This window comes from Bombus vosnesenskii, unplaced genomic scaffold, assembly GCF_011952255.1.
Source record: "Bombus vosnesenskii isolate JDL3184/JDL3185 unplaced genomic scaffold, Bvos_JDL3184-5_v1.1 scf7180000016262, whole genome shotgun sequence".
Classification (NCBI taxonomy): Eukaryota; Metazoa; Arthropoda; class Insecta; order Hymenoptera; family Apidae; genus Bombus; species Bombus vosnesenskii.
This window is the reverse complement of record NW_022884331.1, coordinates 1,229,657-1,256,811: the sequence shown is the minus strand read 5'-3', so window position 1 is coordinate 1,256,811 and position 27,155 is coordinate 1,229,657. Positions and strand designations below refer to the sequence as shown.

The window sequence follows — 27,155 nt, the reverse complement described above, 5'->3', positions numbered from 1 at the left end:
TTACAATCAGTGACGACAAGAAATTCTCGTCCATGCAGATAATGGCGAACGTGTTTGACGGCGTTTACAACTGTTAACGTCTGTAATTCACAGGAATGATACCTAGATTACGCGGGGCTAATTCTTTTGCTGTAATATTCCACTACGCTGTTTTTACCTTCAACCTTATGCATTAAAATAGCCCCACATCCCTCAGAACTATCGTCGATATGTAGTTCTATCGGATAATTGGGGTCGAATATCATTAACTCCGGCGCATCGGTCAGAACGGAGATTATTTTGCCTTATTTTTTCGTGTCTACCCGTCCAAGTTATATTTTTATTACCGGAAGTAAGTGCATGCAAGGGTTTCATTACCTGTGAGAATTTAGGGACGAATTTTCGGAAGTAAGAGGCTAAACCTATGAACTGCCTGAGCTGTGTGACGGTCGTTGGCGCAGGTAAAGAACCCAAAGGCGTGTATTTTACCCGGGTTGGGTTATGAATTACATATCCCAAATAGAGTACCGATGTCTTTAAAAAAGAACATTTTGAAAAGTTAAAAGAGAATCCGGCTTTTACGAGGGTATCTAATACGGTGTTTAATCTTTCTAGAGCTTGATCTATCGCGTCGGCAATAATTAGGACGTCGTCCAAATAAACAACAACATATGAATACGCAAGGTCGCCTAAGGCATTGAGAATGGCCCTTTGAAAAACGGACGGTGCATTTTTCAATCCAAACGGCATCGTTATGTACTCATATTGTCCGTCGGGGGTAACGAACGCTGTATATTCAGTCGAATTTAGATGAATGGGAATTTGGTGGAATCCGCTGGCCATGTCCAGGCTGATAAAGTATCTCGCTTTTTGCAGCCTCGCGACCTGATCCGCTATAAGAGGGAGAGGGTACCGACCCGCGACCGTATTTTTATTTAACGCTCGGAAATCTACGCACAATCTATCTGAGCCGTCCTTTTTCTTCATGAGTAACATAGGGCTTGCGAACGGCGAACTACTTGGCCTTATGATTTTTTTTCTAATTAGTTCACTTATTCTGTCGCTCACTATTTTCCGTTCTTCCTCGCTAAGTCTGTAAGGGCTTCTTTGTACGGTGACGTTAGGGCCAATTAGACGTATTTCTAACTGGCCCGTACTTACGCGAGTACGCGGGAAACCCGTAATGAACGAATCTTTGAATTTTTCGAGAACAGAAATTAATCGATCTTTGTCGTTACCAACTACATCAGTGTCGACCTCGTTAATGTTGACCGCATCTTCCACGATTTTACTACAGGCGTTAACTATTTTTGTCTTACAAATATCGACGCTGTTTCGTGTAATATTCGCGTTAAAACCTTGGCTTAAAATTTCACGACCAATCATGATATCGTATTTTAAGTAGCTATCAGCAAGGACATGAAAAGTTATCTCCAATGTAAAACTGTTAATACATACAGTGGACAAGATCTGACATGTACTTTTAACACAAGGCTGTAGAGGCTGTAGATTCTTTAATTAATGAGCATTCGGCTCCGGAATCGAAGTAAAATGGGAACGACTCCCTACTAGCTCGACAAACTACCAGCTGGAGACTCCACCACGCAGGAGTCGATTCGACGTTCGTTCTTGAGGCCAGATTTTCTGTCCTGCAGTAGCGGACAATCAGGTGCGATATGGCCCTCCGCACGACACTTGAAGCAAACCACCTTGGACGATGTGGCTGGTCCGCTTCTTTCCTGGTGTCACGTAAATTTAAGGGTTGGTTGATGAAATAAAATAGCTGAGTCGTAACACAATTACTGTCTTTGTTTTCTAGCACAGCACAGGTATACACTGATCGAAGAGATGTTCACTGTTCGATGGTTTTTTCTATTTCTCTAGGTGTTCTCATCTCATTACGGAGGAAAGCTCGGTGTGAGTGTGCCCTTTTTAATTAACAACGCGGATTCGCTGTTCGCACCTTCCGTTAGGAAAAGTGAGGGTAACGATCCACGATGCCAATTGGTTATAGGTCATATTAATAAATGAAGATAGGAGGAGAAAGCCTCCTACCAACGTGTCTAGTAGGTAATATTGTTTTTGGGAAAAACCAGCTTTTTTGTTAGTCAAGTATTAGGTAACTACCTGCTTTCCCCATAATTAGTAAGGACGTATAACAATCTAAGGGCTGTTTCAAGGACCATCCATAAATAGATAACACAAAAATAATAAACTAAAAGTTTAAGTTTATGGTGGGTCCCTGGGCTAATTGCGAGTACGGGCTGAAGACATGCACACATCCGGCCTCTAATTTGAATTGACGTTACACTGGCGTCGAGTATTCTTCCGCTGATCGCTACGCATTCTCTTGCGGCACTCCATTATTTTATGTCCTTAGGTACCACAGTAAAGGCACCCGGTGGCTTGCGTCGTTTGGCTTCGGGTTCCGCTAGTGAATTTCCTGGCGAAGATATCGGCTGATCGTTGTAATCAAGAATTCTCATTTCATCATGAAATTGGTCTTCCGTCTTGATATTATTCGCGAGAATTAGTCGTCGAAAGCGTTCGTCTCGTGAACTTAACATATAAAGGGCGATGGCATTGATTATTTCGGGCCTCGTTAGATCTTGCAACTTCATCTGCACCATGGTACGGACGCGACTACCGTAAGCTCCTCGGGATTCGTTCTCCAACGGTTGTTCTTTGGATATCCTTATTAACGCCGAGGCTGCTGTCTCTTTGCAACCAAAATGCGAAAGGAATCGTTTCTTAAACTTTGGCCAGGTAAGCTTTCCACCGCACACTATTTGTGAAAGCCAATGCGCAGCAGAACCCTTTAGGGCGCGAGTTAGAGCAAAAAGTAACGCAGTATCTTATATCGGGTAGTCCTTCAAAATCAGATCAGTATATGAGCACCACACGAATGGATCGGCGTCCGCGCCTTCAGGGTCAAAACGTGGTAACGTTACATCCTTAGGTTCCGTACTCGGTCTTTGCTCCCTCGGCTGTGTTAACAGGTCCACGATTCTCATGAGTTGTTCCGTGGTTATATATGGACCTGATCCCACTTCTGATGTCGGGGTGGCGTTGTGGATGTTTGATGAATCTTCATTGGAATTAGCCATCGTTATGGTATAACAAAGGTACGGTTTATTAACACAAGTATGGATACCACAGACTTGACAATCAACCACTGCGATTAAGCGCTCGCGACACTAGTGACAATGGCCTTAGGTTCGATAACGAATCCGCGGTCAACGGGATGATAGATGTACGTGCTCGCAAAATCTAAGTCTGACTCTTTGTTAATAAAGCGAGTAATATTCACTGATCGTAAGGCATTACTCTTTTCGTCGATGAGATCGCAAGAGAAAGTGACTTTCCGTCCCGATGATGCCACAGAGGAAAACTATATAGGGTGTGTCTAAGGACACGAGATCCTCGGATTCGTCGAGGAAAGTCTTCGTTCGGAAGGTGAGGGAAATTGACGTTGCTGCTAATTGGTCAATCTCCATATCGGTGGTTAGAAAAAGATGCTAGCCACCCTCGAGGGAAAGCTGCACATGTACTGCGGAAACGCATCGACATCTGGCAATTATCTTACTCGAAGAATAGGGTCTGCGTGTGGCGAGTTACGGGACAGAGACCGTTGGAATGTTTACTGTCGAGTGTTACAACTATTTCCTTTTTAAGGAGAGCTATAGAATTACTGCATACCTCTGCCAGACAAAGCGTCCATCCCGTGACCGCGGCATCGTCCGGCGACTGGCTGTCGCCTAGAGCCCAAGCTCACTATCACAAGTCTCGAACAATTACAATCAAATTGAATAACTACAATTGTTTAATTACAGCTATGGTAGACTCTAGATTACAATATTGCGGGATTATCCAAAATTCCAATTCCGGTGTTCTTTCATCTCCGACATATATATACATGTTTAAATAATAGAAACTTGGAACGAACTGGAAAAAAGTATTTCAATTCTTACAATTAAATAATAGAAATTTATATTTTTTATATCGGTTTATTTTAATATCTCTTCCAGATATAAATAACGTGTCCTGTCCACCATTGAATCCGGAGGGCCGAGGATATTTAATGTGTTCACGTTTGGCAACGCCAAAGCCATGGAGAGGTAGACGAAGAGTAGCCAATCGACCAGGTACCAAGTGTTTCTTGAAGTGTCCCCATGGGTATCAGCTTCATGGGGAATATGAATTGACTTGTCGATCGGATGGTTCATGGGATGGGCCGAAACACGGCGAGTGCGTCAGTGAGTAAAAATATTAATCCAATTGTTTCTTTTTACTCTGTTCTTAGATACATAAAGATAATGTAATTTTTCATGTATAAGATAGTATGTAGAAACTAATTTGTTAAATTTCACGTAATTTTGTGTATTCTTTAACTAATATTATTGAACACCACTATGATTAAATACACATGTATGTATATTTCTTAATGAATGATTAAATAGTATTTATAATTCGAATTAATACCGTTTTGATGATAAATATTAATTAGAAGTCTAATTCCATTAGCTAAATTTACTTCACTATATGAAACTGACTTTATTAATAATTAATAAATAATATATATGAGTATTAACAATTTAAACAACAACGTAGTATTAAACATTTGGATCTTCATACGTACTTAATGTTTGCATGGGATTATCACAGTCCAAGTCTTTCTATTGTATGTGCTAACTCAGATTCTAATTAAATTAGCTACAGACGCGAAAGATGTACTAATGTACAAGTTAATGCTCACAAATACAAGAAAATGTTCTTAATAATAATTTTAATGGAATTAGTCCTTCCAAATATGAATATATGAACGCATTTTTAAATATATTTTAAGTAAATCTTGTCAACATAATAAGATTATAACAAATTTTAATTTAATAATTTCAATTGTTTTCTCAAATTACTCAAAAGGACGAGGTGTGCAATTATTTTGTTATTCTTTTTCTACTTATTGTTATCTTTATTATTATTTTCTTTTTTGATGCTCTGATATCCAATTAATTTTGCTTGCAGGATACTGCAAGTCTCGTTCAGAATGTCCAAAAAATGCTATAACATTTCTTGCAAATTGTCTTTTTTTATTATTTATTATCTAACCAAAACTTAATATTTGCATATATAAATCCAATCTAAACACTAAAAGATACCTTTGTGTATATCACGGCAACTAAAGCTGAACTGTAATTATAAGTAATATAAGGTAGACTCGGTAGACAAATATTTTACGTACTAAATATTATAATGGGTATACTCTGGATATTTTACATATTTTTGCATATTACGTGCATTCGTATTACATATTCGTATCACGGTTTAATTATAAGTGAAATTGCAATTATCCTTTTCTTTGATACTCCAATTTGCAACTACTTCGTGTTGCAGGATACAGCAAGCCTCGTTTAGAATGTCCGAAAGATGTGATCGCGGAACTACCGCCCGGACGAGACGAGGCCTTTGTGACTTTCGATCAGCCATCGACGGATCTCGATTGGTTCCGGTATGTTAGGTCGAAACCCTCCTGGGGGACTAGGCTAGAAGCGAATCTAACCCCCGGCATGCACGAGATCACGTTTTTTGCAAGACACCCGGTATCGAAGAAACAGGCCAGCTGCGTGTTACGCATCATTGTCAAAGGTGATTAATTAATACACGTGCATGAAATCAATGCGTGACATGTAAACTTCGCGATGATAATCGTTATTGATTATCAAACTGAGCTATTAATCAACGAGGGTAGATCTGCTCGTAGTCCGCGTTATCGGTGAATGGAATCAGGAACGATTAATTTTCCGGGGTTAAGGAACTGTTTCTGACAACATGCAGATAGTCTTCGGCGACGTACCGTTCTGGTTGCAAACACTAGTTATTTAGCGGTTCTATGTTTGGAACGTTAATTATGCTTTCCGCTTCTTTAAGTGTTAATACAATGTTTACTGATTGCGAGTATAAGGAGTCACAAAATTATTCGTATGTTTTTAATCGAGTCGATTTCAAACGATGGATATTTCCTATCGAAATACGCGTTTGAAAATTCGTACGAATATATTTTTTATCTTCATTATCGTTTTGAATACTGTTCTATTATTCTACATTAACTTAGCCATCTTTACAATGAAAGGCAGGAAAATGTTTAAGTTAAAATTAGTTAGTATAAAACGTACTGATAAAACATTTATTATTATGATTTTTGAAATAATTATTACAAATCTCAAGGCACGGAATTAATTTACGTGTAATATATTTGCATTTAATTAATGAAACGGGTACTACAGAGTATTCTGCACACTAAAGTAATTGTTTCATACAATACATCAGTCGTAAGATTTGATGTCTTATATTACACGCAAGCAACGGTACGTGTCTCTACATAAGCCTTTTTATTTGAACCAGAGAATTGTAAAAATCCTCTTGTACATTTATATATAGAGTGGTTGGTAACTGAGTGGTTGGTAATAAAAATTTTTCGTTTGAGGCTTTGTTTTCGAGAAAACCGACTTTGAATTTTCGCTCGGTACGCGTGCACTTTATCACGTCTCGTTATAACGGATCTCACTGTAGATCGTTGTCTCGATGGAAAAATTAAAACAAAAATTAAAAAAAAAATTTTTATTCTACATTTTCGACTTCTTTTTTCGCGTAGAATCACCCCCTTCCGCTTGTACCACCAGTTACCAACCACCCTGTATATGCCGGGTTTGCATTGGAATTAGGGTTAGGGGCGTGAAACGAATTTTTATTTGGATTACACATTGTCGTTATGCAATAGCGAAGACATTGACTAGTGCAAATACGATTATTGCAGAATTTGACAAGTCACCATGGTAATTAGATACTCGAGAAGCTAATGACAATGATCCTAGGTTCAATAACGAATCCGCGGTCAACGGGATAACAGGATGCGCTTTCTTCCAAAGCTCAAATCGTACTCGGCTTGCTTGGCTACGATGGAAGTATAACTAAATTAACTCTTTGTTAAAACGTGGAATATCCACCGAGCGTACAGACGCTAAGTAACTCGCCAATATGACCTCACGAGAGAATGACTTTCCGTCCCGATGATGCCACAGAGGAAAACTATGATGGGGTGTGTCTAAGGACACGAGATCATCGGATTCGTCGAGGATAGCCTTCGTTCAGAAAGTTTTCTTTTTTATTTTTTTATTTATTTATTTATTTAAATTTTACAATTTGTCCAGTAGGACATTTGGTAAAATATTATAGCTTAGTGGTATAATAATATAACAAGTGGGTGGCTACCCCCAGCGGGGTACTATCTTCGTGTTTGTTAGGTTATATCTTTTCGTTCAGAAAGTGAGGGCAGTTCGCTGTGGAGTGCCGAAGCGTGCAGACGTGTCTCTAGTGCCCAGCGTAGTTCGAAAACAACACGTGTCGCCCAAACGTCGAAAGAGAACACAGCTAAGTGCCCCTTACCCCCTAGGGAGAAGAAAATCCCACGCACCTAACCCCAACACGAATACTAGCCTCACAGCCTCACGACTAGTTGTTCATTCCGAATTAACTAGCTCGATGATGGCCCAGCAACCGCGACCAGGCTCTCCGGAGCAGACTCGCAGCTACCCCGAGCTACCCCCCCCGTGGCAGAAGTGTAGCAGAACTTTCCGCACTAACGACGCCAACACTACAAAGAAGAGGAAAATAGAACCAGCAACGCAAATAAACACACACAACAGGTTCGCCGTATTGGAATCCTCAAACGACGCCATGGAAATCGTAGAACCGCCATCAAACCAACACGCACAGAGAATCCCCCCTCCCCCACCAATTTTTGTGGACGACGTCATTGACATACAGACAATGACCAAGTCCCTAGAGAGAGATACCAGCAAGGAGGAATATAACCTTAAGATAAGCAACAACAAGGTGAAAATACTACCGACGAACCCAGAAGCTTACAGAAAACTCACCAAGACACTCAGGACCCTGAACGCCAACTTCCACACCTACCAACTTAAACAGGAAAGGCCTTTCCGGGTGGTCCTACGAAACATACACCACTCAGCAGATATAGACGAACTAAAATACGAACTCTCAAAACTCGGCCACGAAGTCGTCAACGTAAGTAATATAAGGCATAGAGTCTCGAAAGACCCGTTATCCTTATTCTTCCTAGACATTAAACAAAAACCGAACAATAAGGAAATATATAACATCAGTCGCCTAATGAACGCGATAGTTAAGATCGAACCGCCGCTCGTGAAAAAAGAAATAGTGCAGTGCAAAAGGTGCCAAAGGTACGGTCATACGCAGAAATACTGCAACCATACTTTCCGCTGCGTTAAATGCGCAGGCTCTCACTCCACTGACCAGTGCGCCAAATCACCGGAAACCCCAGCGAAATGCATCCACTGCCAAGGGGACCACCCTGCCAACTACAAAGGCTGCCCAGCATATAAAACACTATACACGAACAGGTACCCTAAGCCCAGAGCAAAAGAGGTATCCAACCAAACACCCAGCCCGCCGAAATTCACGACTACCCCAACCCCCTCAACCAACCAAACGCACAGTCCTACCAAATTCATCTCCACCTCAACCTCCTTTGCCCAAGCAGTACAAGGCATCCAAAATAACCCGAACAGCCAAAGGAACCTTCCCCAAAACAGTGACCCCAACCCACCAAACACAGACAACTCCTCAAGGCTTGAAAAGCTAATAGAGAAACAATCGGAGCAAATAAATCACTTGCTATCGCTACTAACACTCATCGTGGAAAAATTAGCACGCCCCGACTCAAAATAAAATCAAGGCGCATAGCACTCTGGAACGCCAACGGTCTAGCGCAACACAAACTTGAACTAGAACTCTTCTTAAAACACCAGCAAATCGACGTAATGCTCGTGTCGGAAACCCACTTCACCGACAAGAGCTACCTGAAAATAAATGGTTACAAATTCTACCATACCCAACACCCCAGCGGAAAGGCCCACGGTGGCACCGGAATAATAATCAAAGCAAGTATTAAGCACTACGAACTCCCATCATTCCAGAAAGACTACCTCCAAGCAACAAACGTAGCAATAGAAGACTGTCATGGCTCAATCACCACCTCAGCAGTATACTGCCCTCCCAGACACTCCATCGCCAAAGAAGACTTTGATAACTTCCTGGACACCCTGGGCAACAGATTCATAGTTGGAGGAGACTATAACGCCAAGCACATCCAATGGGGCAGCAGACTGGTTACAGCAAGAGGCAAAAACCTCTTAAACAGCATAACAAACAACAACCTCAACTACCTCACCACATACGAACCCACATACTGGCCCACTGACACCAACAAAATACCCGACCTTCTCGACTTCTTCATAACTAAAAATATCCCATCAAGACACGTCCAGATCAACTCCTCGGCTGATCTCTCCTCTGATCATTCTCCCGTGATAGCAACAGTCAGTTCAACAATCATCGAGAATACACCTAATGGCACCATTCACAACCAACACACCAACTGGCAGCTCTTCAGAGAAGTCTTTACACACTCAACCTCAGCCTTCACCCCACTAAAAACAAAGGAAGATATCGAAGCAGCCACGGAATACTTAAACACGAGCATAATAAACGCAATCCGCCTCTCCACACCGACAAAGCCATCTAACAGCAAACAGGAATACCCCCATTACATACTAAAAAAAATAGCAGAAAAACGAAGACTAAGAAGAGTATGGCAGACCCATAGAACACCGGAGGACAAACGCAAACTTAACAACGCAACTAGAAAGCTATCCAGAACCCTAAGAAACTATAAAAACGACTGTTTCCATAAATACCTCGCCAGCTTGTCCCCCACAGCCGACGCCAACTACTCACTATGGAAGGCCTCCAGGAAACTCACACGCCCCCCACAAATAATCCCACCTATCCGCCGTCCGCAAGGTGGATGGGCGCGAAGCCCCATAGAAAAAGCCGACCTGTTTGCAAAACACTTGTCAAAAGTATTCAAACCCCATTCCCCCCAAACCGCCGCGGACGTTACTGAATACCTGCACACCCCCTTCCAAATGTCCCCTCCTATCGAACCCTTCTCCTCTGCTGAGACTATAGAAACAATCAGTCGCCTAAACCCCAAGAAAGCAGCAGGACACGACCTAATAGGCAATAGAGCAATCAAGGAACTTCCCACAAAAGGGATAGCACTCATCACATCGATTTTTAATGCTATCCTTCGCCTGGAACACTATCCTAAGGCTTGGAAAATCTCATTGATTACCCTCATCCCTAAACCCGGTAAACCGATATACGAAACCTGCTCCTATCGCCCAATCAGTCTTTTACCTACCCTGTCCAAACTATTCGAGAAGATGCTCACGAACCGACTCCTTCCAATCCTGGAGAACTTGAAAACACTCCCAGATCACCAATTCGGCTTCCGAAAACATCATTCTACAGTAGAGCAAATCCACCGCCTAACGCATACGATCAGCCAAACACTCGAAAAGAAAAAATATTGCTCAGCGGTCTTCCTAGACATCCAACAGGCATTCGATAAAGTATGGCATGAAGGGCTACTATACAAACTTAAAAAGATCCTACCCCACCCCTACTACTCCATCCTAAAATCTTACCTAACCAATAGACAATTCATGGTTAAATACCTAGACGCCACTTCCGCAACATTCCCAATAGAAGCCGGCATACCCCAAGGTAGTGTCCTCGGACCCCTACTGTACTCCATCTACACTGCCGACCTACCCATATCAAATGATATAACAATAGCGACATTTGCAGACGACACAGCGCTATTAGCTTCCCACGCTGACCCGGTAATAGCCTCATCCACTCTCCAGCGAAGTCTCGACTCCATGGAAAAGTGGTTTCACAAATGGGGCTTCAAAGTCAACGAAAAGAAATCCACACATGTAACCTTCACGCTCCGAAAACAAACCTGCCCCCAGGTCACCATCAACAATGCAACAGTTCCTAGCAGGGACACAGTCCGATACCTGGGCATGACCCTGGACAGGAGACTAACGTGGAAGACACACATCTCAGATAAAAGGAAGCAACTAAAGGACAAACTAAAAAAACTCTATTGGCTCACGGGCCGACGCTCCAAACTAAATATACAGAATAAAATTACCCTCTACAAGACCGTAATAAAACCTGTCTGGACCTACGGAATCCAACTATGGGGAACAGCAAGCAACTCCAACATAGAAATACTCCAACGCTTTCAATCGAAAACGCTAAGATCCCTAATTGACGCACCTTGGTATGTAACCAATGAAACAATACACCGCGACCTCAAGATACCCACCGTCAAAGAGGAAATAGCAAAATATAGCAACAGATACAGCAAAAGAATCAACAAACACCAAAACCCCCTAATCACTGGACTACTCCACACGACGGACCAGACTCGCAGGCTGAAGAGGCACTACCCGCTAGATCTAAACGTCAGATTCACTTAATTATCCAAATTAAGCATATGCACTTACTTATAATACTTATAAATTATATCTAGCTATAATAGTATTAACTTATTGTAAATAAATAGCCATGTCACTGCGCCACGCCAGAAAAATTACTGAAAATTCTCAACGCGAGAATTGATTGTAATTTCAACAAATAAATAAAAAGAAAGTGAGGGAAATTGACGTTGCTGCTAATTGGTCAATCTTCATATCGGTGGTTAGAAAAGATGCTAGCCGCCCTCGAGGGGAAGTTGCTAGTGGGAAGCGTCGCTCCTGAAAAAAATAGATTTCCCCTATCTTCCCGTAGTTGGGACAAAGACTGTCTGTCTGTTTGAAGGACTTTAGGTAACTAGATCTTAGTGTTCATAATAGCCCTCGAGCTAGCTGATCACGTACTGTGGAGACGCGTCGGCATCTGGTAACCATCATACCCGAAGAATAGGATCTGCGTGTGGTGAGCCACGGGACAGAAACCGTTGGAATGTCGCGTGCCGATACAAATATTTCTTTTAAGGAGAGCTATAGAATTACTCCATACCTTTGTTAGACAAAGCGTTCATCCCGTGACCGCGGCTACGTTCGGCGACTGGTTGTCGCCTCGAGCTCAAGCTCACTATCACAAATCTCGAATAAATACAATCGGATCGAATGACGACAATTGTTTAATTACGCCTATGATAGAATTTAGATTACGGTGTTAAGGGATTTTTCCGAAGTTCCAAAGGGAAGGCTCCGATGTCCTTTCATCTCCGACATATATTATACATTAGGATCATTCTATATCAATACGTTTTAGCTTCCATATTTAAATGCCATTTATTAAAAATCCTCTATACACGAAACTAGACTTTTAAAAAACTTCTCACATTATCATCATCGATTTCATGTTGCAATTAAATTTCTTTAAAAATTCGATTACTTTTAAAGTTCTGCCCAGAACTTCCAAATAACTGTTTTTTTCATTTCCGTTTAATTAACCCATCATTCACTTTTACCGTGTATCGAATAAGAAGAAACTGAAGGAAAAGGAACTAAATTAAACGAAACTTGCCCAACGAAGGTAAACTCAGAAATGACGATCTCAGATATGGGTGAACCTCAAACTTTAAATCTTCCATCTCTTGCCTCGAATCCATTTGGTAAGGAGAAATGATGTTCTAAGTGAAGGAAAGAAAGGAATGTATTTCTGACGAAAAACCTATTACGCGAAATAACCGTTCAGCCGCATTTCCTCGTGACTTAATGCGTCATTACACGTTTTCATGTCGAGCGTGTCGCTGGTTTTAAAAGCTTCTGCCATGGCAGTGGCTATTAACACAGTCGTCTGAGACGCACGAGAACGCTGTGTTCTTCCATTAAAAGACACTCGAAAGTACTGAACGTTGTCGTTGACATTCCAGCGTGGCGTCCTGACGCTCCACATCCTGACATTTTTGTAATTCCGTAAGACAAATTACAATACTCACAGTCTAGATCTGTTGAGTTATAGATGACTATAGTGATTGATGTTAGGCTATTAAATTTTAAAGTATGTAATTTCGTTTGGTATTCTATATTCATCGTGACAAAGACTATTAATAAAATGAAACTAAATTAAACATAAATATTAGGTAATCAGCAAAATTAGGTAATTTAATTATAAATGCAAATGCGTATTTTTGTGAAATATACACAGAAATTTTTTACATGCTTGGATTATACAAATTTGCTTTTTAATATTTTGACATCTTGCATAAGAATTTACGAATGTTTGTACATTTAAGTTTCAGAACATATACAAAAGTATGTAAAGTAACCTAATAAAAAAATTAGTACATTATGTAGATAAGTGCCTATTTTAAAAGTATATATCTTGTAATTTCTATACATCCATATATAAGCCATTTAATGTAAAAATGGTAAAAAAGGTGTGTCAATTTTTTGCTTATTTGGTTCAACATCACATCACTAAAGCGTAACTAATTATAAAAAGCGTTAAATAATAAACCTTCACTCTGTTTTGTGCAGAAGTGGTGTAAGTATATCTTCATTAGTTTCACGAAGGATAGCGGAATAAGTAAGAACCTTTTTTGATTTACACCACTTTTACATTAAATGGCTCATGTGTATATACATACATACATTTTTAACCTTTCTTTACATTTTGTAATATAATCATGACAATCGAGTCTCGGGCCACAGTGTTAATAAAATTTCAAAATATTTTATGTAACGCACATTATATATTAAACAAAAAAAATATTTATAAGTATTCAAATAGCTTTGTGAGTCACTATAGTTATCAACATTTAACAGAATACTTTATAATTTTGACTCGATAGATTATTAAAATGACACTGCGCGTTGTTAACAAGACGCCGCTGAGACAAAGGTCGAGATAGAAATTTTGCACTTGCCACTCAAATAAGTGTTCTTCCTTCGTCTGCTGGAATCCAAACTCCGCGACGGTTTAATTAAATGCGTTTCCGGAATAGGGTTCGCCACAATGCTGTATAATCTACGGATCGTTGCTCGTTGCCCCAACGAATTAGATTATTCGACGAATCCCCGAGTGAATGCTCGACTGATTCTTGCTGGAAACCGCTGAATCCCTCGACGAAGGAAATTACTCGCTGTTCTCTTACGCCAGTTGTTTTTTTATTCGATGTCGAGCTTTGGATTTAACGCATCCGACGAAGTATCGAACAGTATCTCGTCGGTGTAACGATCTACCACGGCGAACGATCGAAGAAATGGGGCAACAAATTGGGGTGTTGCCAGGCGAGTTATGTTGATTGAAATAATTAGGAGGGCGATTTGAATGGGTTAAGGTTTAGGGAGTGAAACGTTCTAATTGCATGAATTGCGTAGGAGGAATAAATGGGTGGATATTTTGGTGGATGTGTAGGCTTGGCTTTAGTGTTCTTGTGATCTTTTAGTCTTACTAAGTTTCTTTTGTCCTACATATGTTTTTACATGTCGAGTTTCGTTCGACCCTTTAGAGTCTAACTGTATCATACATTCGTTCAAGAAAGAAACTTTTTGAAAATACAAATCATTAGTTACATTGGTAAAATTTAGAACAAAATTGAAAATGTGCACAGAAGTTACATGATATTTAATGCAAGTTTTGAATAATTTTATAATGAAATCCCGTTCGCATATTTAAAAATGATTAATATATTTTATGCCACATTCAAATTATATTATATAAGCATATTTTCTTTCATCTCTTGATACTTAATGCCTTATACTCTATGCTTTTAAAATTGTTTATGGTTTGGAAAGAGAATATTGTACAAGTACAATATACTGGGATTATTATTTAATTCTTTGAACTTTTTTCAAACCATTGTTAAATACATCTAGAACGAAGCCATTTGAAGAAATAATGGAAGTTAAATCAGGATCGTATTTCGTCATTGTGGTGTTTTTCATTCACGATACGTACATAATTAATAAAACGCAATTGTTGAATCGCAGCTAACAGTTTTGAAACATTAAGAAAAAATAAAAGCCACGTTCAATCTATATTATACAAAGAAAAACTGGCTACAATTTTACTCTTCATTAAACTTTTTCCTTCCCTTTATTGAGATAAAAATGTTTTTATGTTAAAGGAATCTATCTCGCAACGTTGGTAATTAAATATGAGATTGCTTGCGTTTAAAAGAAAAGTAGGATTTAACTGCCGCTTAATCTGTAACCTACATTACTCACGATAATCTAAAAGATATGTTTAAAGCTATACGCTAAGAGGAAGATCATCCTTTGCTTCTTTGTGTTCGCATTAGCAAGCTTCAAATGTAATTCAGTGCACGCGAGCGAATGCAATTTGATCTGGCCTTATTAATTCGAAATTAATATCATTTCCAAGTAACCAAGACGTGGCGCGTTATCAATTTATTTTCTCTATTTAAACTAGTATTTGGATTCGTATCCATTTGCAACTAGTTGCTTTTATCCAAGTTAAATTAATTCGGTTCAGTAAAATTGAAATTATTGCCATAATATCGCGGTTACATTCCGTACATATACTATATTACACATATTTGCATTAAACGTATTTGCTTAACTCTATTCTAAAGTTGTATTTATAGTTTTCGTGACAGTGGCTTTATTAACGCGCTGCGGGTATTTACGTAACTTCATATTTTTCTGAATATAATTAAAAAATGGAGTCTAGGTAAGAAATCATTTTACCTACTTTGTATGTTTGCATTTAAGAAAGTAGTGCAACTGGAAAAAGACACTAGTTCACATCATTGCACTTGTGGAGAAAATATTTTTTTATTTATTTATTAAAATTACAATCAATTCTCGCGTTGAGAATATGTGGAGAAAATATGGCTGTAAAATTGTAGATCTCGTTGAATCATTCTCGTCTTTCTAGAATTTTTTTGCCCTAACATTTTATTCTAATTTTAGGCAAAAAAGAGTTGCGTGAATCATCCTTTGTGCCGTCATGATATCACCGAAAGAGTGTTCGACCCTTACAAAAACCTTATAAAAATCGGTATATTATGCGACCATTTTACAGGCCCTTACAAAGGTACTATAGGAAAGTCAGTAGTCGGCTACTAATCAAGAGTTAATAAGCTCTCATTTAGGAAAATCCGTAGAAATCTCTCGGCAACTGCACAGCTAATTCTCATTCAACACTATCCATCGTATAGCCGAAGATTAATTCGGCGTATGGCAACGTAGATACCCGCGTACATCGACAATTCTCTTTGTAAAGCAATTAAACGCGCGTTTACGCGTTAATGCTACAAGCGATCTTTCCACAAATGTGCTTATTCCTTTTCAACGTGCAACAACCCGCTTCGGTTTGATGCAAATTGTACGTGAAACATAATATGCCAAATGATTCGTATTCCCTGTTCATATACTGTTGTTTCTCCTATACATAGCCATCAAACGCAACGGTACAATTTCATTTTCGTATTACCTAGTAGTATTTTCATATAACTATGATACTATGAAAATAAAATATAGTATCTAATAACAAAACGCTTTATTGGTAAATAAGGGTATGTTCAAATACCTTTTGTAGCCACAATAACATATCCTCTCCATATGGTCCCAAACATTCTTCTTTCAAATTTTTAACATTCTACACCAAGTATTCACCATTCACACACCTATCGTCCTCTTTCAAATTCACTTTACGTGTCTGATATTCTCTCTCGGGTTCTCCTCCAAATTCACTTCACGGGTTCCAAATTTTCTTCACTTTTTATTAACTTCACAAAATTCTATTACCTTGCACAATACTTGCATGCATTATCAGCTTCTTTTCCATACAACTATCGAACTTCCATATGCGACGTTCGTAACCGATCGTTTCGTCAACGAAATACGCAAACTTTCCACAAAGTAACGCACAACGATTCCGACGCAGCACCCTCCACGGAAACTAATTTACCAGAATTAATTAAACGCAACCGGATGAAGTTTCCACTCGTCGAGGAGTCAGTTTCTCTCTCGACCATGGAAAGAGTTTTTAATCATAGCCCGTGATTTATTGGTCAGAAGCGGGATGCATGTTAAGCGTTGATAAAGATGGAACTTTAAAGCATGGCGATTCACTCTAAACAGATATTTGTAGTAATTCCTTTGGTGGAAATTTTAATAATGTAATCGCTATGCGGTGGCCATAGAGATTATTAATGAAGTCTTTGTAACTAGTATTGATTTTAAAACTGTAGAAGTTGCTACCAACACGGAGCAATTCGTTGCTCGCACAACGCCATGGTGGTTCTGGGTAGCTTGCACGCTACACTAATGAAGTGCAGCTGTGTTTTGCATGGTACACGGTTATACACGGTTATCTTTACGATTCGAGCAATTTATTTTTAAGCTTTTTTTCATCCAAACTGGTTTGTATCGAATAAGTTATTTTCGAAATTTGCTTATAACTTGCACGTGTTTCTATATTTTTCTAACTATAGAGAATAGTTCTATAGTTTAGAACCGCAGTCTACTAATGAAAAATTGCAATTTTGACGGAAATTTTGGCAAATGGTGTCAGGAAGAAAAGGGAGGAATAGAGCGAAGAACGAAAGGAGTATTCAGAATATTAACTTGTCGACATTGGAGAACTCCTCACGTAATACTAATGTACCCTATAATAATCGTTAAAGACTGTTATTCTGTTAAACGTTCGGTAAATGCTCTCGCTTAATTGAAACAAGATGAAGTTTCGTAATTGAACTTTGCGTTACTTGTAGGTGCTGCCATTTAAGATATGTAACGAAGTGATTATTTGCTTTCAAATTGCGTAACTTTAACTAAGATCGATTTTTCCTTTTGTTTCCTTTTCGACTTTTTAAACAACTCGTTTGTATTTCTTTGTACTTTCAATTCAATGAATTTTGTACGACCTAGACGAGTAAAATACAAAATTCGAATGAAAACGAAGTATATTTGAAATTAAATAACTTAATTCAAGCTGTCGTGAAACCTACTAAGCCAATAGTAGATGCAAATTAATTTATTGCTCAAACTACAACACCATCATTGAACATTTTTTGTAATATCCACTATATTAATAATGAACAATCTCTCAATGTTATGTAATCTTATATGCAAATTTTCAAATTCGACTTTCTCAAAAACGAAGTCTCCAACGCAGTTTTGTTGTTCTCGATTTTTGTCTTACTTTGAATCATAAAATCTCTCTGATCCTATTTGTACCATGAATTACGGACCACCTTGTACGCATAGGAGATTTCTAAGACTTTTGTGAGCCACTGTATATCTTCCATAATCATAGAGGGAAGCGTAAGGATTTGAACTTTAACATTTCGAAAAATCACGTCGTCCGCGCCCGTATCCCATTATTCTTTTTCGTTTTATAACTCACTTCAACCGAGTCTTCTGTCTCTGAACGAAGAAAAGGTCCTTTGATTGGATTTTATCGTATTTCAGGCGGTGAAGCGCCAAAAGTTAAAGACTGTCCGAACGACATAGAGGTCACCGGAAGAAATGGGACGGCAATCACGTGGACCGAGCCAATTTTTACGGACAATGTGAAGGTGACCCGGATTAGGAGCAACGAGGTCAGTATTAATTATAAAGCACTTAATTTCTTAACGAAGTTCGATTATATTGCGATTGTCGAATGTGTGTCACGTTCTTAACGACCAACGCCTGTTGGAGAGGAAACTATGAGTTCTCTATAGACTTTGGACTTTATACACTGCTTATGCGAGTCTATTGGTGGAGAAGCGTAATGCCCATAACACGTAACACTTGTACAGTAATTTATTTCTTTTCCTGTTTCTTCACTCGATCACCGACGAAGAATGGAAGATTAATTTGTACGTTTTATAACTGATAGCGATAAATAGATGTTTATTTTCTTTTACTTTCGCAGCTAGATGCGAAGATGTAAAAAATCTTGCATAATTTGAAGTTCTGAAATGCAGTTTATACGATGCAAGACTCGATCGTATATTAATAGCGTTCTATTTATCGATTTCTGATTTCATTTATTTCGTCCCAATTTACTTTGTAATAGCGTGAAAGGTTTCTCGTGTTTGACAATCGCATGAATCTCAATCTATGTGAGGAATCCATGCAGCATTTATTAATTTTGTATACATTGTAAAAAATTCCATAGTTTTTGAAACCTTTCGACGATCGGCATTAATTTCGAATGAATGTGCTCATTCGAAGTGCTTTTGTTTAATAATTGTTAATTATACGTAATTTTGAATTTACTACTGCATAGGGTGAAAAGAGAAAAAGAAAGGAGGCAAGTAGACAATTTTTTAAACGTAGAAGGTTACTGTAGATGATTCTGATAATCTTTCTTTCTTTTATGTTATCATAAATTTCAGTGCAATTCATCTTTTTTTAGCTCATTTTCATTTTCCTTTCACAACGTTGATATCGTATTAGTATAATTCAGGTTTAAGTCACACCGTCTACAAAGTACGGGTTATCTTAATTTCGTAATATCATTTGGAGGGAAAATTTACATAAGAAAGACAATTCAAGAGGAAAGAAGAAACATTAGAAAAAAGTAAGGCCAACGAGCCGGGCGTGCAAACAGAAATCTCGGTTCTGAAATACTCTTCTCCAGCGAAATTACGGCGAAGGGTTTCTTGCTGTAGAAAGCACCGTTTCTGTACTTTCGCCGTCATACAGGAATTTCTACGGAAATTTCATTAAAAGAAGAATAACGTACGTTTGTCCTTTCTTATCCATTGTTCTCTTTGAATAGATCATATCGATATTTTAGTTATTTAACTTCGTATGTAAATTAATGTTACATCATATAAATTAGTTGCACTGTTTCACGAATTGTTTATTCGTATACACTGTCTACTACTGGAAATTTGAATACGTAGTATTCTGCGTGTTTTAATTTGTTCAAAATAGGTCACAGTGAGTATTAACCGTGAAAATACATTTTCATTCGCTTAAATAATGATAAAAGAGATTCAACGAGGCAAGAAGAATAAATATTACGGCAAATTGTAAAAAATAGAAATTTGTTACTATGCATATAATGCACTTTTAGCAAATGATTTTGAATGATATTATTAGTGAATTGAAAGCAGGCAAAGTTTGCAAAAATATATTTACAGAAATTTGTATGAAATAAAACGCGAAAAAAAGTTTAGAAAAATTGGAAATGAATAGATCATAGCGCAAACGAGATATTCGTCGAACGAATCTCAATTTTCATTATGGTGTTACACAAAATCATGGTCGTTGTGGTCGATGTCGATTCGGTCCGGTGTATCAGTTTAAATTACTCGTGCAAACTGCAGAAAGTTTGTCGAGGATTTAAACCGTGCGAAGTTTGCACGGAGAACGACCTATGTTTCCATGCAAATATCGTGTAACAATTTTGTTTACAAACTAGTTCGTGATGGTAAGCTATGTCTCACGGCTACATTGTATGGAGAATATGACGCTGCCTTATAAATACTGGCTGCTCTTCATCTTTTTACCTGCATTCTAAACCTCTTGACGTGCTTCGAGACAGATCCAATTGAATCAAACCGTATTTGAAGTGAAAGCAAATGACAGCACGTAGTGGTACAAAAATATTAAAAAATGTATCTTTATCCTTTTTAGAGAATTAAATATTTTTCTGTGAAAGTACTGTGAAAGATGTTATTGAATATGTAAGCACATAAATATATTTCTGTTGTTTTTTATCTGTTATTTTAATGTCACTTATGACTAGAGAGGAATATTTTAATATAAAGCAGTTAAAGTCTATTAAGCCTAAAGATACTCATGGTTGATGGAGTTTTACAAATGGCAAAGCAATACAGTATAACTGTTAAGATAAACAATATTTTAATATTGCAAGAAGCAATATTTTTAAAATTATGAAGAAGATGAAAAAACACACATTTAGCTCCAGGATTAAATTTAAAAATCAAAAACGTAGATGTAGCATCTTCTCTAATAGTCTTTATATTTAAAATTATTTAAAATTTCTAGTAATTTTAAATGTTACCAGGCGTTTTGAAATTAAACTTTGCCAAAGAAACATTTGAATACATGTATGTACATTGTACATACAACGGGATGCAGAAAAATGTTGAACAATTTGTTGTTAGGAACATACTGCTCCTATGAAGGTAAGTTATAAATGTTTTATTTATATTTCCTAGACCAGGATTTCATGAATTAATCTTGGAGAAGATAGATAAAAAATAACAATGTTTATTCAAATAAACAATGATTTATTTGAAAGTTTATTTGAAATGAAATTTTTCCAAATTTTTTACAAAAGATGATATACATACGTTTCTATTTTCAATTTTAATGTAAATTTCATATCTCTATGGGGAAGAGGTAAAAATATTTTAAAAAATTCTGAGTTTATTGTGAAAATATTTTATCAACGTTCTGTACTTTGCATCGATGTGCAAAATTGATTTATGTTAGTAATTTTTTATTTATTTTAGTAATTATTTGTATATGGGGCTTTTTGGATTATTTTCTATCTATTTAATGAAAAGTCTTTTCAATTATCTACCAAACTAAATAAATTACTGTACAGTATATAACAATTGCCTTTATTTTACGATGCAAAATACTGAGATATTGAAAAATATTTGCTTTTCGTATGGAGAAATACACATGCGATTACTGTACATTTAAAACAATACTCGTCACATTTCAATTTCCTGCTGTACAAACTTCACTAAACTCGGCAATAACATCCAAACCACTTTTGCGTGATACCATTCCCATTCAACAAGTTTCGTCGGATCCTACGAAACTTTCAATTTAGGAAGTTGGAATCTCCAAAACACCTTAATAGGATGCTATTACGATAGGATACTGGCGTGGTAATTATGCCACTGTACTATTACATATGTGTTATGTTCAAGCCAATGAGCTTCTTTAAAAGAAATCTTCTCTGTTGCTTATTCCAAACGTTTCCTTTCCAAACTTCTTTAGATATTTTTTTTTTTTAATTATTTAATTTGTACTTTACAATTTGTCCAGCTGGACATTTGGTAAATTTTTCTAATTTAATTGCTAAATAACACGTGGATGACTATTCCCAGCGGGATACCATCTTCGAGTTTGACTATTTTATTTCTTTAGTGAGGTCAGTGGGGTGTTTTCTTTTTAGTCTTCTTTCTATGAGAGTTTTGCTCGCTTCAGCAGCCAGCTGGTTTGGATGTCGTTCTTCTTTGCTTGTATTTTTCTGCGTACCTGCCGATATCTCCTTTGATCGTTGGTATTTTTAAGTCTTTGCGTATATCCTCGTATCTGACATACCATGAAGCGTTGACTATTGTTCTTAGTATCTTTGATTGTAGCGTCTCTAGTTTAGTTATGTGGCTCATTGCTGCTGTCTTCCATAGTAGTATTCCATACGTCCAAATTGGTTTTATCATCGTTTTGTAGATTTTTAGTTCATTTTCTATGCTGAGTTTAGAGTTTCGACTAGTTAGTTACTATAATTGATTTGGTATGTTGTTTCCATGTAAGTTGTGTGTCTAAGTGGAGTCCTAGGTATTTAACTTGCCTTGTTTGTGTTATGCGCATGCCATTCAATTGGATATTTGATGGTTTCTGTTTCCTTAGTGTAAATGTAATATGATTGCATTTACTGGGGTTCGCTTTTATTTGTTCATCTTGTGATTTGTCATAGAAAATAAGATATAAATTTTTTCCGATTACTTACAATTTATTAATAATGAATTGAATATACAGGTATTAATTGGACAGAAAACGATGTTTGTTTAACTGAAACTAAATGCGATACTTGTATCTATCTCAAATAACTTTATAGTTATTTGGCAACTCTCGTTACAACGAATCTAACACACTCTCTCGCTAGCAACTCTAACAACTCTGCAACACTGACAACTCGATCAATTCTCTCAACTCTACTCTTCGATGTCTCGATCAACTCTCTCAACTCTACTCTTCGATGTCTCGATCAACTCTGACTCTTGCAACACACTCACTTTTTGACTCGCATACTCTGACCTCTCGATCATCCCTCCTTGAAACACGAAACCGTCCTTCTGCTCTAACGTTGTTTGTTGTTTTTCTCATATCTCTGTAAGAACTAGGTGACTTTAGTCACATAGGCGCTCTTAAATGTAAATGAACCACAGAAGGATGACGTACACGGTTTTTTTTATTTTCAACCGATCTCCTACATCCTTTATTTTTACTACAAAGGTTCTGTTGCTTAGGTATGATTTGAGTAAGTAGTGGATTTGTTCCGGGGAGATTTTTGATTGTTTGCAAGAGGCTTTCATGGTTCACTTTGTCAAATGCTTCCTCAATGTCCATGAAGAAGGCTGTACAGTATTGTTTCTTTTCTATCGCTAGTAAAAATTTCGTTGACAAGCCTGTGCGTTTGCTTTATCGCGGAGTGTTTGTTTCTGTATCCAAATTGGTGATCTAGTATTAATTTTTCTTTCTCTATCGTTGGTTTTAGGCGTTCGTATATTATTTTCTCTAGTATTTTGGAAAACACAGGAAATAGTGATATTGGTCTGTAAGATGTAGTTTGGTGTGGGTTTTTTCCTGGTTTAGGTAACATTATGATCTCTGCTAGCTTCCACAGATTAGGAAAGTAAGGGCTAATATATGTTAGCAACGACGGACCATCGTGTCAATGCAATGATTAGGATAGCACGCCGCTATTTAGCCTTACGATAATTTATGTGTGGGCCGAGGAGTCGGTCAAGACTCCAAGTCGCCGAGCTATAAAGTGTCAGTGATGTGACTGTTTAGAAGACGCGTGAGATAGTTTACAGGTGGCAAGCGATCCGACGTCGTATTACCAAAGAATAGAGACTTTGTGGAAAGGACCTGGCCCCTTTTGGTAAGCGGACTGTGAGAGACCACACGGCACTTACTCTAGAACATTTTTTTTTTATTATTTATTAAAATTACGATCAATTCTCGCGTTGAGAATTTTCAGTAGTTTTTCTGGCGTGGCGCAGTAACATGGCTAATTATTTATAATAAGTTAATACTTGTTATAGATAAGTATAATTTGTACGTAAGTATTGTAAATAAGTAGACGTTACTTAATTGCTTAATTAATAATACTAGTTGAATCTGTCGTTTAGGTCTAGCGGGTAGTGCCTCTTCAGCCTGCGAATCTGGTCTGTCGTATCAAGTAGTCCATTGATTAGGGGATTTCGGTGTTTGTTGACTCTTTTGCTATATCTGTCGCTATATTTTGCTATTTCCTCTTTGACTGTGGGTATCTTGAGGTCGCGGTGTATTGTTTCGTTGGTAACATACCAAGGTGCATCAATTAGGGATCTTAGCGTTTTCGATTGGAAGCGTTGAAGTATTTCAATGTTGGAGTTGTTGCTGTTCCCCATAGTTGGATTCCGTAGGTCCAGACAGGTTTTATTACGGTCTTGTAGAGGCTAATTTTGTTCCAGAACTTTGAAGGCGACAAGTTTCGCTAAATCCATTTTTAACATATACTTACGTATAAGTACTAGTCAAATTTTGAAATTCGAATTTCTCGAAAACGAGATCTCCAATGCAATTTGATTACTCTTAGTTTTCCTCTTAGTTTCAATTCTATCTTTCTAACCCTATTTGTACCATAAATTACAAACTACCCTGTACTTCTTTATCCATTTTATTAATTGTATCGTAACATAAATTATCCACGATTTTCTGCTATGCGATACTCATCATTCGACGTACATTTTTGTCGTTTCAGAGTCCAGGCCGGCGTTTCGACGTCGGTGGTCATAGAGTAGAGTACGAGGCGAGCGATGAAGCAGGTTGGTCAAGCAAGTGCGTGTTCACCGTGGTCCTACGTCAGGAGTGAGTCGCGAATTCTTTAGCGATCAAGTGAGCGCGAGAACGAGGAAGGAGGAGGAACGACGGAGAAAAAGGAATCCAGATGAAAGGGGGGCAAAGGTAGCGGACCGGAAGAATAACGATAAGGTAATATAAATGGAAATGCTCTGGACTCGTGCAACGTTCCCTCCGCGTGCGTAATGGATTCCGTTTTATCCGGAAGGTTAAACGCGGATGAGACACGGATATCTTCTCGTGGTACTCGTTGATACACACGCGAGTGCGTGTACACGGAGATGGAAATCTCTTGGTTTGAATACTGAAAAGGGCTTGTTGGAAATCGTCCTTTTGAATGGAATTCAAAGATAATTTAATTTTGGAGAATGTTTCGAGAAATGTTTCTCCCTTGTCTTTTTTCACTGAGCTTGGAAAAGAGCTCTTACGCTTGCTTTTACTTTACATTTGCTGATGATAGTTAAAAAAACAATATAATGGGTATTATTCTCTTAAACTTTATTTAGTTCGGTGTTTTAAATTCATTTTCGGCAAATTGATAATTATTATACTTGTCATTGTTTGATATTCTAAGTCGTATAATTTATGCGTTATTATTTTTATTCTAGTATATCATTAATATTAGAATTGAAGTCATTTCTTAATTACGTAAATAGTGGAAATTTGCCTTGAGATTTTTGTACGAAATACTTTATGTATACGTATGTATGACAATTTGTATTTAATTAATCTGTTAAACTTCATTTAGTTTAATTTAGCTTCAAATTTATCCGTAGAAAATTGACGATTATTACCCTTTTTCTTACTTGATATTCTAAATGGTATAACATTTACGTTGTTACTTTTATTATAGTATATTAATAATAATAAATTCGAGGTCATTTCTTAATCTCCCAAAGAATAGGATTTTTACTTTGAGATTTTTACAAGATTTTGTACGAAATACTTATACGTATACGTGCTATAATCTGCATTTAAACAAGAGAATCCCCAACAACAACAGTGAGTGTAGCTCATTTTTGTAATTATCACCACATATACACACGCGTAACATGTAGTATTCGAGGTATTCCATTCGAGTAAGATGTCTCGTCGATCATCACGATTGACTTTTCATGGTTCGGAACGATCCACAGGTTTCGCCATTGCACTCTCGTCTTTTCTTTCTCGCGTTTCTTTCACGTTCCGATCTATCGTGGCCCGCACACGGTGTACCCTGCAGCAAATCGTCTAGAATCTAGGCCCTAGATCAATCCTTCGACCTCCACCAGGAGGCTCGATTCACTTATTACATACCACGATCACGATTACGATCACGATCGACACACCATCTAGGAGATCTAGAAATTCGAGGAAATACTCAAGCCACTCTCCTCGCTGCTACTTGTCGGTTCGAACAAAATTACAAGTGATGGTTGCGTGACCAGCATACGCGATAAACCAAGGACAAAAGGGAAAAGAAGCAGGAAAGAGCGGGGATATTATATTCCGAATGGCACCGACGGTTAATCGTGATGAAATTTGGCGGATATTATTGGACGAGATAGTAAATGTGAAATATAAAATCCTAACTCCGAGAAATCATATGTACAAAAAGTATTAGCACGTATCCTTATTTGCCAATAAAGCGTTTTTTATCAATTTCCACATCTTACTTTCATAACATCAAATTTTTATGGTCGTGTGAAAGTAAATGATACGAAATTTAATATATTTGCACTGACTAATTAGTACGTAAATGTTGTAATAAATACAGTGCGACGCTAATAGTTTTCATAGCCACTGTAATTGATCTAGTGACAACATTTTTACCACAAAAACACTCAATCTCAAGCCAAACATATACCGACATCTCTCTTTAAAGGAGACTGGCCGTTTTTCCTATCACCTATTTTTACTTTAATGATATATTTATTCCTCATTCATGCTTACATCGTTATACTGATTACCCAACATTGCGCCTATAGCAGCGAAGATCTATTACATATAAGGACATGTATCTTCCGAACGTCTAATTTCTCAAAGCTAGGATTTTATATTTCAGATCTAATATCTTACCCCGTGTTATCCAGCAAATCTCATCCCGATCTGTTATCGGTGTCTTTCGGAAGTACAGCCAAGAGCGGAACAAAGGGCGATTTATCCGCGATCCGTAGATCCGTAGACGGCAAAGAGCAGGGAAATCTATCGGGAGTTCTATGCAAATCTGGAATCGAGCGTGCGTTGTCGTTGGTCGAACGAGTTTCGCCGATTACCAGGACCTGGTCGAAACACGCATTGCAGCGGACGCGGCGATTTTACGTTCGTTTCTTTTCACGGTACAACGATCGCGAATTTGTCGAACGAAACGAGGTTCGATCCGCATACAACGAAACTCCAGTTGACCCTCCACCTCTCCCCGTTTCAGCCTCACGCGGAGTTTCCGTGTTAATCGTCGATCGTCGATTAAAATTTCGC

At 37.9% G+C, this 27,155-nt stretch overlaps 1 protein-coding gene across 3 annotated transcripts in view; it reads left to right on the top strand.

Annotated features, from left to right (window-relative positions):
- LOC117241930 overlaps positions 1–25,111 on the top strand; it is a 91,542-nt gene extending 66,431 nt beyond the window's left edge. For all 3 annotated transcript variants that reach the window (XM_033508218.1, XM_033508217.1, XM_033508216.1), the window contains 4 exons: positions 4,008–4,235; positions 5,374–5,625; positions 18,336–18,466; positions 24,601–25,111. In XM_033508218.1, the coding sequence (XP_033364109.1) occupies positions 4,008–4,235; positions 5,374–5,625; positions 18,336–18,466; positions 24,601–24,711 (722 nt within the window). In that variant the 3' untranslated portion in view covers positions 24,712–25,111. The remainder of the gene's footprint in view (positions 1–4,007; positions 4,236–5,373; positions 5,626–18,335; positions 18,467–24,600) is intronic.
- Positions 25,112–27,155: the final 2,044 nt, after the last annotated feature.